The 12,123-nt window shown below is 46.2% G+C and overlaps 1 protein-coding gene across 5 annotated transcripts in view; it reads left to right on the forward strand.

Annotated features, from left to right (window-relative positions):
• KIDINS220 (kinase D interacting substrate 220) overlaps positions 1–12,123 on the forward strand; it is a 942,023-nt gene that overhangs the window by 285,996 nt on the left and 643,904 nt on the right. For all 5 annotated transcript variants that reach the window (XM_086926367.1, XM_086926369.1, XM_086926371.1 and 2 more), the window contains exon 12: positions 6,438–6,615. In XM_086926367.1, coding sequence (XP_086782493.1) covers positions 6,438–6,615 — 178 coding nt within the window. The remainder of the gene's footprint in view (positions 1–6,437; positions 6,616–12,123) is intronic.

Below are 12,123 nucleotides of genomic sequence, written 5' to 3' on the forward strand. Positions count from 1 at the left end.
ATCCGTTCAATAGTTTTAGAGATATTAACTGAAATCCAAATTTGTATGTTTAGGGACGCGGAGGCATCACAAAACCTTACAATCTTATGCTGAGATCTGTTTGGCTGCCAACTTTTTAACCCAGGAAGTGTTGACAGCTATCTTGGACTTGAGCAGAGTCCCACAAAAAATTAAAAAAATCAAAAAAGAGAGAAGGGGCAGGGTAGGAATATCCAGACCCCCTAGGCCTCTTGGAAAATAATAAACACAGTCTCTTTGCTATTAAACCCATGCTGCCATAAATGTAGAAAATAAATGGGGGGGGGGGGGGTACTCTCGTAGACCCTCTCATGTCCCGGACCGTCACCTCCCCAGGGCTATTGCAAAACAAATCAGGAGGTCTCACAAACCAGAACTGTAACCCTGTAACCTCACATATTTCATCACTCATGACCTGGTCAGTGACATCACTGATGGCATCTCAAATGAAAACATTCACAGAACCTCTCAGACACCCAGTCAATCCCTCACATACCCATTCACAGACCCATACCAGTACTCGCACAACCAATCACTCATACAGTCACTCGCACACCTATTTATTCACCCATGCAGCCACTCACACACCCAGTCAATCACCCACACAGAAACTCAAACAACCATACAGGTACTCACACATTCACCCATACAACCACTCACACAGCCGCTCACTCACCCATACAACCACTCACACACCCACAGAACCGCTTATTTACCCATTCAGCCACTCAGACATCCACTCACACACTGATACAGTCACACAGCCACTCAGGTAAGATATGTTAGAAATATTATGTCTAATTACTAGCACAGAAAGAATAGTAATTTAACGTATGCAGTAACTTAGTATATATCTTTAAGTCTCTGAAACATTTACGAAACACACTCACGGAATGATGTCATCAGTGAAGTCATTTGAGATGCCATCAGTGATGTCATTGATCATGTCATGAGTGATGTAATATGCGAGGTCATAAGCAGTACATTTCGGGGTATTAGTAATAGTTATTCAGGTATCTTCAACTGCTGAATTTCCTTGGTTTTGTACGAGTGAAATCTGAGCCTAACTAGTACGTCCTTGTAACCTTTGTTTTTTTAATGAATTTCTAAGGTTTAAAAAAAAATTATACTTCCTAATTATAATGTCCCTGCAACCTTAGTTTTTTTCAGTGTATGTATATGTATATATATATATATAATATATAAAACACTTAATACTTGCCTGTAAAACCTTTACCAGCCATATGCCTTTACAATTTATTTCTTTAAAACTTTTAAATAAACAATACTTTTAAAACCTTTACCACGCATATGTCTTATATCAATCATGCCTTTAGAACGAAATTAGTTTTAAAAGTAAAGCCATGTGTTGTAAAAGCATATTTGTGTGAAAGGCTTGTGTGATAATGGTTTTCTGGTAACGGTCACGCGAGGTTATTACTGCGTTGTAATGGCTGTTTCCGGAATACTCATACATTATATTTACAGATTTTGAAAATATACTCGATGTATTTATGAATGTGAAAATATATATGCATATCTGAAAGAAACACGCTAAAGCTAGATTCCTTACCTTAGAATTACCCCCAGGCGTCAGACTGGATCCGCAAAGCTTTCGTCAGCAGTACCCTGTGTACCCAGTACCCCTGCGCGTCGGTACGCGTTGCAGTGCGGCTCCTGGTACGTCGTTGGTGTGGTAGTCGCCGAGATGACGTCACCAGAGCTACGTAGACGCGCCTACGCGTGGGGACTTCAGTTCTGTACACGACTTTCCGCCTCAGGAATGCAGAGCCATGCAAGATACTGACCACTGGTGCATTGAAAGTAGTGCCCTAGAAATCAGTTCGCAGAACGGGGAGGATGGGTGGGGCAGGAAGGAATCTATCACTAACTAATGTTTCTTACAGATATATCGTTACCGAAGGTAAGTAACTTGTTCATCTGAAAGAAACACGTTAGTGATAGATTCCTTACCTTAGAATAGATACCCAAGCAATACCAACCCCGGTGGAGGGTCTGCGAACAAAGATCACACCAGAAAGTCACGGAGAACAGAACGGCCAAAGAAGCAGTCTCTCCGGACTTGACTGTCAAGGCAATAATGCTTAGTAAAAGTGTGCAGTGGGGCCCACCTGGCTGCCTGACAAATGTCTTGCTGGGGAACACCACGTCCCAATGCAGTAGTAGCTCCTGTCGCTCTGGTAGAATGGGCGCGCAACCCCGTCGGAGGTTCATTTTTAGCCCTAGAATAACAGGCCTTGATACACAAGACGACCCAGCGGGAGATAGTCCTCTTGTGTACAGTCCGGCCTTTCTCTGCACCCACACAGCCAACAAAGAGCTGGTCATCCACCCGGAACTGGTGTGTGCGATTCAGGTAAAATGATAGTGCTCGTTTTGGGTCCAGACGTGGAGCCTTTCTTCCCCTCTAGAAGGGTGCAGAGGCAGAAAGAAAGTGGGCGAGGTTATAGTTTGCCCAATATGGAAGGCAGTGACAACCTTTGGCAAGAAGGAAGGACGAGTGTGAAGCACAACCTTGTCCGGATGGACCGACAGAAAAGGAGGCTTACAGGAAAGCAGTTTTCAAAGTCAGTAAACGAAGAGGACAGTTGTGAAGCGGCTCAAAGTGAGCGCACATCAAATAGATAAGAACCAGATTCAAGTCCCACTGTGGCATCACAAACGGAATAGGAGGGAAAAAGGTGATTAATGCCTTTGAGAAATCTATTAACCGGGGACTTGAAAAGAGAGGGCTAATGAGGGAGCCTGAGAAAGGCCGAAATTGCAGAAAGATAGCTCTTAACAGTGCCCAGAGCAGAGCCCCGCTGGGCCCAGAAAGAAGGAACAAAAGGACTTCTGGAAGAGGGGCAGAAACGGCATCCACAGCCTTTGCTGTGCACCATGCCACAAATTCGTTCCACCTGCAGACGTATACCGATTTAGTGGAGGGACACCTGGCTGCCTGAATGATATCACAGACTTCAGGAGGCAATTCAAAAGGAATCAACTGTTGCTGCTCAATCTCCATGCATGTAGGTGGAGGCTGGACAGGTTCAGGTGGAGGACCGTCCCCTGCAGCTGCTACAGAAGATCCTCCTGAAGAGGCAGTTGGATCGGGGGATCCATGCTCATTCTTGGTAGCTCAGGATACCAAACTCTTCGAGCCCAGTCCAGGGCCACAAGAATGACTTGGGCCTGGTCGCACCTGATCGTCTTCAGCACTCTGGGTAGAAGTGGTATAGTCGGAAGGCGCACAATAGACCGCAGCTCCACTCATGACGAAAAGCGTCGCTGAGCGAGTGCCGCCTTGGAAATTCAAATGCGCGGAATTGATGGCATTGCGCATTCTCTTCGGTGGCGAATAGATCTAACTAAGGCTCTCCCCCTGTTGAAATGGACCTTGCGCCACCTCCTAGTGAAGATGCCATTCGTGATCCATTATGCACCTGCGGCTGAGTTCGCCCGCCCTGGTGTTCAACGAACCTGCCAAGCAAATGCCTTGACGTTCCAGCCATGTCCAGAGGCGCAGGGCCTCCTGACCTAGGGTCCACGACCCCACTCGCCTTGCTTGTTGCAGTACCTCATGGTGGTGGTGTTGTCTGTGAACACCTGCACTACTCCCCTTGACAGAGGGAAGGAATGCTTTCAGTGCAAGTAGGCTCGTCCGGAGCTTCAGAAGGTTGTTATGGAGCGTGGACTCCGCCGGAGACCAGAGGCCTTTGATCGCCGCCTCTCCCATGTGGCCACCCCATCCCAGGAGGGACGTATCCATCACCACTGTATGCTCCGGTTGGGGAAGGGAGAGGGATCTGCTGCTGACCTAACGCTGGTTCGTGAGCCACCACTTCAACTGTTGCGCAGTGCCCTCATAGATCTGCACGTACTCGGGACAGGTCCCCTTGATGCTGCGCCCATTGGAACTTCAAATTCCACTACAGAGCCCGCATATGTCTTCTGACATGGTTGGTCAGCAGGATGCAGGAGGCCATGAGGCCCAGCAGCCTCAAGGTTATCCTGACCGAAACCCAGGACAAGGGCCGAAAGATCGGAATCATAGCCCGAATGTCCTGGACTCGCTGTTCTGGAGGATACACCTGAACCTGCACCGTGTCCAGAACCGCTCCGATGAAAAGGAGCTTCTGAGAGGGAATCAGGTGCGACTTCGGCACGTTGATAGAGAACCCCAGCAAATGGAGGAGGTCGGCCGTAGTCTAGAAGTGGGAGACAACTGCCTGGGGCGAGCCTGCTTTCAACAGCCAGTCGTCGAGATAGGGGAAGACTGAAACCCCTCATCTGCGCAGATGAGCTGCGACCATGGCCATCACTTTCGTGAACACCCGAGGGGTGCTGGTAAGGCCAAAAGGGAGCACGGTGAACTGAAAGTGCTTGTGGCCTACCGTGAACCGCAGGTAACGCCGGTGGGCCGTGGATATGAAAATAAGCATCCTGCAAGTCCAACACTACCAACCAGTCTTGCGTGTCTAGGGCAGACCAGACCTGACCAAGTGTGAGCAACTTGAACTTCTCCTTCTGGAGGAAACGATTGACATTCTGAAGGTCTAAGATAGGACGCAGGCCCTTGTCCATCTTTGGAACCAGGAAGTCGTGGGAGTAACAACCATGACCTACTTCTGGCGTCGAAATGTGCTTGATGGCCCCCTTGGCAAAGAGGGACACAACTTCCTACTGAAGAAGTGCCAAGGGATCCCCGACCTGCGGTGGGACTGAGGTGGCATGGCTGGAAGGGTAGTCTCGAAGGGGAGGGAGTAGCCCCATCTGACTATCTGCAGAACCCACCTGTCGTGAGTGATGGTGTGCTAGTGGGGTAGGTGATGGCGAATTCTCCCACCCGCTGCTGTTTGGTGGGCCTGAAACACAGGACTAGGAAGGTTTGGAGGCAGTGGAGGCAGGGTAGGTGGTGGACTGACCCGCCCACTGGCCCCGTGACCCACCTCTGTGGGTCCCATGTCCGCGGCAGGCCTGTGGCTCAGAAATTAATGTGTTTGGGCGCCTCTTCCTTGGCCACGAAAGGAGCTAAAAGCAGAAGTGGAAGGAGTGCACGTGCCCGAAGACCTAAGGACTTGGCCATAGCCCCCGAGTCCTTAAAACGCTCCAACGCACTATCTGCCTTGTCAGTGAAAAGGCGAGGGCCGTCAAAGGGCATGTCCATCCGAGTGTTCTAGACATCCCCGGAAAAGCCAGTTGTCCTCAGCCAGGCGTGGTGGCAGAGCGCCACTGTCTTTGAAATCGCCCTGCCCAGCGAGTCGGCAGTGTCCAGGCCAAAACGAATTGTGAACTTGACTGCGTCTCTCCCCTCAGCAACCGCTTGGGAGAGGAATGTCCGGGCCTCCTTCAGACACTGAGGCAGCACCTGCACAACCATGTCCCACACAGAATGGGAATAACGGCCCAAGCGGCATGCAGTGTTCACAGACCGCAGCCCTGACTTGGCGGAAGTAAACAGTTTCTTCCCAAACTGTTTCAGTTTCTTGGATTCCCTGTCCGGAGGTGCGGAATGGAATGTGCTTGGGGATTGGCGACGCAGCGGCCAGGCTCTGGAGTAAAATCCATGTCTCCTGCATCCTCCAACTCCTCTTCCTAGTCCAGTATTAACTCGCACTGAGCTGCAAGAGGGTCCCCTTCCTCCCCAACCTGCCGGGCAGGCAGAAAAGAGGGAGGCGGATGGAGTAAGGGATAGAAATTCCCCATCGGCATTGGCGTCAATCAACACCGTTCCGGCTCTGTCTCCACGCTGACAAAAGCTTTCCGGATCCAGTTTCACTCCTGGGGGTAATTCCAAGGTAAGGAATCTATCAATAACTAATGTTTCTTACAAATATATTGTTACCAAATGTAAGTAACTTGTTCATTAGGACTTCTAGGATATGTTATGTCTCAAAACTTCCCAGGCGTAGTCCTGTAATTCTTTGTGAAGGTCTAGGGTTGGAACTTTGCTTCAATGTAGCGCCTGATAAATATTTGCAATGGTTTTTGGTGGTGGAGTGGGGTTTACACTATGCTGGTATCCCTGTTGATTTGCCTGCTTCACATGTAACATATGCGAAGGCCTGATCACTGATGTTCTTTGACATCAAACCCTAGAACCATTCTCGGATTGGGATAACTGCGGGTTCTCTCTTGAACTTAATGTGTACCAGCCTATTCTTGTGTATAATTCCACAACCTAGAGGGTTCTTCCTCTTCTTTGTTTCATCTCCCATAAAGAGATTAGAAGTAGTTCAAAAAAAAAAATCACAGGTCAAGATTGCAAAAGGTAAACTTTTTCTTAAATAATCTATCAATTAGCCAAACTGCCCTCTAGACACACAGTACTCAATACAATTTTTTAAAGTTTCAGTTTAAATTTAAATGCAGGTGTCGGATGGTTCAAGGAAACAGTTTTCTATTTTTTCTCACAGAAAGGCGATACTCCGCTTCATATTGCAATCCGCGGAAGAAGCCGCAAGCTTGCTGAACTGCTGCTAAGGAATCCAAAAGATGGCAGACTACTGTACCGGCCTAACAAGACTGGAGAGACACCGTACAACATTGATTGTTCCAATCAAAAAAGTATTTTAACTCAAATATTTGGTGCCAGTAAGTACACGTTTGCCATTATTACTCAGCATGTCCCTTCTCCAAAAATACATGTGAAACGGAGTGAGGGGACGTTAACTGATAATATGCACTGCTGTTTCACTTTGGGGTATTGCATTAGCAGTGGACTTTGAATAGTTTTGCAGAAACCTCACAATATAGAGTTTATTTACTTTGAACGCTGTTCATCTTTTTAAAAATCTTATTACATAACTCCATACATTGGATGCTTCGTATTCAAATGAATACACTTTGAAAATCTGATTATAAACACAAAAGTACCACACAGTATCCTTACATTTTTTTTGTCTTTGAAGTCCTACCTGCCTTCCCTCCATCCCTCCTCCACCCAAAGGGAACATCCGCAGGACTTGTTTTTAATGATCATTTTTTAAAACTTATTTTAATAAAACTTTTGTTCAGAGTTTTCTTCCTGATGATTCCCTTTTAGGGTGGGCCGCCTTCTCTCCTAAGAGAGAGGGCACCCATTATGCAGTCAACCAATGTTTAATTCACAGTATATTTTCTACTATTTTGATATCTATTTCCTGTTTCGTGGTTTTCCATTGTCTCCTGTTTTCTTTAAATCTATTGTATTTTGACCCAACAAAAGCAACTTGTGACACTTTTTGATTGTTTTTAAAATAGGTCTCCAAAAGGAAAAAATATCCTGACTGCAGGTCTTTCTGTTGAGTTGGTTCTTGCCCTCATGTTTGGGCCCATTGTACAAACTGTGTGCTTTCTGCACAGTGGCTTCAACCTGGTGATTCATTAGAAAATTGTACAGTGTGCTTGATGATAAATAAAAAGGTCTGTAGAGAGAGCTCCTAAGATGATAACAGCATTAAGAGAAAAAGAAGAAAGTATGTTTCCTGCCCAGAAAGGACAAATGGGGCTACAGCTCTTGTCTTGTGCGTGGACAAAACATAGAAGTAAAAGGGCACAATGTCATTCACCAAGCTAGGTTCTTAGTTGACTTTGTGCAAGAGGCCTAGGGTTATCTTGGTAAAACTTTTGATTCTCAATGTATTCCGGCATCATAGCCATGAGCATCTCTGTTGACCGTGTTAACTATCTTGTAGAGTCTCCACGATCACAAGTTCTTCCTTGGTGTTGAGTGCTTCTCTTCAATATTGTTCACACTCTCATTCTTTTTTCTTTTTTTTTTAAAGTTTCAAAAACCTTTATTAAAATATTGTTTTAGTACAATATCACATTGTGATAATCATAATTACATATTCATTACTTTCGCACTAGTATTGTTGACATTTGTTCCTCCTATATAACATTATCCCCCCAAAAACTCCCCATTGAATTACCCCAACTTGTGCGCCTCCCACCCCTATGTACTACTGCATTACTATTTATGACAGAAATTGGTCTTAGTCAGTCAGTATCTTGGAACCAGGTGCCTAGCTCAGAAGGCATGTAAATGTCTTTTCTATTCTTTCAGGATATCTGCATCTGCTCTCTGGTGACCCGCACTGCGACAATTCAATTATATGTCCTTTATCTTGAACACTTCCTTCAGTCCTGCTCCCATCACAGCATGTTTACAATCGCGTTTTCCATTATAGTTACGCCCTGCTCCCCCTGTTTCTCTGGACTTTCAGCATTGTGTGCTAGAAGGTAGGACGTTAGCGGGCCCAGATATCTTTGGGTCGGAATTTTATCGGTAACTCATCTGCATATGTGAGCAACTGTTCCTGCCAAGTAGTTAGGTCGTGTATCCAGTCCTTAAATTTAGGGGACCTACCTCTCCCCATCTGCGCGCCACCTGTCGCCTTGCAAGTAGCACTCCCATTGCCAAAAACTTCTTGTGAACTGTTACGATGTCGCAGGTCAAGCCCAATAGGGCTATAAGCGGGGACAGCGTTACCTGCACTCCTATCATGTTGGTCAGTCCCACAAACACTTCCTCTCAATAAGTCGATACTCTTGAACACTGCCATGCCAGGTGCATGAAGCCCGTGCCTTCCTTCCACATCGCTCACATCTGTCATCCTCCCTAAGCTGGAATCTATGTAACTTAACTGGGGTATGGTATAGTCTATGTAAAAATGTGTAAAGTATTAGGCGTACTCTACTGTTGCTAGTGACAGCTTCTGTCTGTGTAAAACATATTTCCCATTGTTCGTCCGTTAGGGGATGTTCCAAATCGTTATCCCATTCCATCCTGGCCCTCACGTGTTGGGTGGGAGGTGTGCTTCTCACTTGTTTATTCAGCAAGGATATGGCATGCCTAGGGGCTTCTGCCTGCAACATCAGGTGTAGTGGTGCAAATGTGTCAGGTTCTGCCGGGAACTCCGGGGTTTTGGCTTTCATACTTTGTAGCAACATCAGTGTGGCCATACTTAGTTGTGCTTGTTTCCCCCCATATATGAGTCGTATGAGCTGCGTCTTAAGTGTGTTCAAAAAGAATCTGCCCGGGTGATAAGGTATATTTATAAATAAATATAGGAATTTTTGCAGGATCGTCATTTAAATTAGGGATATTCTTCCTGCCATTGAGAGGGGTAACTTTATCCATTTGGATATTTTATCCGTCACTTTGTCTATGGCCAGTCCATAATTTGTGTACATTAGCTCATCTTTGTCTCTGGTGACATATATTCCCAAATGTTTAAAATCCCCTGTCTCCCATACCAAGGGGTAGTCCAGCTGGTGCTGAGTAGTGTTGCTCGTCAAGGGGAATATTGCGAACGTGGCCCAGTTAACTTGCACTCCGGATATGGCACCAAATTTAGTGATTTCTCGCAGCACCGGGTTAAGATGTTCCTGTTTTTTTTTATACATATAACGTCATATCATCCACATATAGGGAGATAATTGCTTTGGTGGTGTCCAGGAAGACTGTCACAACAGCGCAATTTGGGTCTATATCTTGCATTACAGCTAGGAGAGTCTTAAGATTATGGGACGTGGCTCGGTTTAGGACGAATCCCGCCTGGTCTGGTAACACCAATCGTTCTAACAGGAGGTTGAGACGAGTAGCCAGAACTTTCACTAGGATTTTGGTGTCGCAGTTCAGAAGCGAAAGGGGGCGGTATGACTCGCAGCAGGTCGGGGACTTACCAGGTATTAATAAAGAAATTATTTGGGCTTCCTGTATGGTTGCCGGCAGGCTTCCCTCCTCCAGTGCCTCATAAAACACTGCCTTCAGAATAGGGGCAAGGGTCGACACATAGGTTTTATAAAATTCCACCGGTAGTCCATCGGACCCCGGCGCTCGCCCTGATTTCATATGCATAATTGCATCTGTGATCTCGTCTACTTCCACCTCTAAGTTTAAGAATTTGTGCTGGGTGTCCCCCAGCCACGCCAACGCTGTGTCCTCAAAGTAGTTCTGTAAGTCCAGGGGGGCCTCTTTGTGAGGTATAGAGCTTTTTATAATAGGCTATAAAAGGAACGCAACTGCCCTGGGAGGTTTCTGTGCGTCTGGGCTTGCTCGTCCTGTATTTCTGAAATGTAGTTAGCAAATTTAGGAGGGCGTACTGCATTTGCTAAAGCTTTCCCCTGGCGGTCTCCCTCCCTGTAGATCCGCGTCATGTAGGGCTTCCCTTGGTATCTACATTCCCGGTCTGCTGTTTCTTCGTACTCCGCCATTTTAGCACGCAATCTGGCCCCCATAGCCCCTGCATCCGTACCAACCTTTCGTTCTCTTTCAGGGTCTTTTATCTCGCCCTCCAATTTGTTTAAGTCTCTGCGCAAGTCCTTAAAGATGCCCTCTCCTTTAGAGATGCACCACCCCCGAGCTGTGACCTTAAATGCCTCCCATACTGTTTTAAGCTCGATACTGAATCAATATTTCTCGCAAAGAAGTCCTGGATTTCCTGCTCAATTTCTGCCTTAAATACTGAATCTTTTAGATGTAGGGGTTTGAGCCGCCAGTTAACATAGGGAGCTTGATCTATCGGGCTCAAGGTTTCTATGACAGGTGAGTGGTCGGAGTAAGTGCGGGCAAGATGGGTCACCCTCCCCAGGCAATGTCCCATACCTACTGTCACGATCAAGTAGTCCAACCTGGCCCATGACATATATAATGCAGAGTGGTGTGTCCCTTCCTTCTGTGTGGGATGCTTGTACCTCCACGTGTCCATCTAGATTTCACGTATGTACTTGTGTATTGCTGCACGCTACCCGTGTGTATTTATTTCTTTATTATGTTACAGATATGCAAATGTATTGTTCTTCTGTTCCAGTTTTCCTTGTGTTCACTTGAATTATTACTGGGGATGATATTTACAGACGCTGTACCATTCAGTTCTACTGATCTTTTAGCATTTTTGTATGACTCGTGTTATTGACCTACCTGACTGTTTATGCTACTGCTTATTTGTACTTGTATCATTTTTGATGTATCTGCCTGACTATGCTCTCACATGTACCTTCCCCACCCCAATTGTTATTTACTCACATGTCGTACCCTTCGTCTGTAAAGCGCTCTGATATCTGCAAAGATCTTGTTCGCGCTATATAAAACGTTCAAAATAAATAAATAAATAAATAAATATTATATCTAGTAGTGTTCGCTGCTTGTTGGTAAAGTGCATAGGGGAGGCCCGGGATCAATCATTCTGCGGGTCCACAACTGTATTGAAGTCCCCCCTCCCCCATATGACATAAGTAGTGCCTATCGTCTGGATTTTACTCCATAGTAGGAGCAGGGTGTGTGTGTCATCAATGTTAGGCGCATAGTAATTTGCAAAGGTTACATCCCACGAATTTAGTCTTCCCCATATCAGGCAATATCGACCATTAGCATCCGTTTCCGGCCAACCCAGCACAAACTGCACTCCACGTCTAATAAGAATGGCTACTCCTGTAGAATAATCAGAGTAGGACGCGAAACATCTATGGGATGCCCACTTTGTTGCGAACTGAGGTGTGCTGCTATGGTTCAGGTGAGTCTCCTGCAGTAGGGCCACCTTGACATGATATCGATCATGATATCCTAACACGTCTCTCCTTTTCCGCGGATTGTTCAGTCCCCGTACGTTCCAGGATAGTACATTTATTTCATTCACGTTACTTGTGGTGTTTGTCATTCCCACTAATCTTGCAATTCTCTAACACCTATATGCCGTATCCATTTCTCAACTGTACTTTAGGTTTAAATCTTTTTATTGAGAGCAGCACAATCTAAACAAAACATACATTGCACATGTTATGCGGTCCGACGATAGCATGAATCAATGGAGAGGCAAGTACAGCCCCAAAGGGGGTGGACATAGTATTCAGTAGCCAACTCGACTAGCAAAGGCAAGAAAAAACCATACGTGCTGCAATAACCCCCCCAAAGGAACCCCCTGCTGTGGAAAAAGGTAGGGCTATGACCTTTTTCAAGATTGCCCGGCGCTAACCGCCCTTGTACCATTCAATTTACCAAGCAATGAGGCAGGCGCCGGAGACCAGAAGGCAGGAAACAGAAGTTTTATTCCGACGGAGCAGAACACATCAGATCAGACAACAAGGTATCGTCTCGAGGTGCTCTAACAGCCTCTCGGA

This window comes from Lissotriton vulgaris, chromosome 6 (genome assembly GCF_964263255.1).
Source record: "Lissotriton vulgaris chromosome 6, aLisVul1.2, whole genome shotgun sequence".
Classification (NCBI taxonomy): Eukaryota; Metazoa; Chordata; class Amphibia; order Caudata; family Salamandridae; genus Lissotriton; species Lissotriton vulgaris.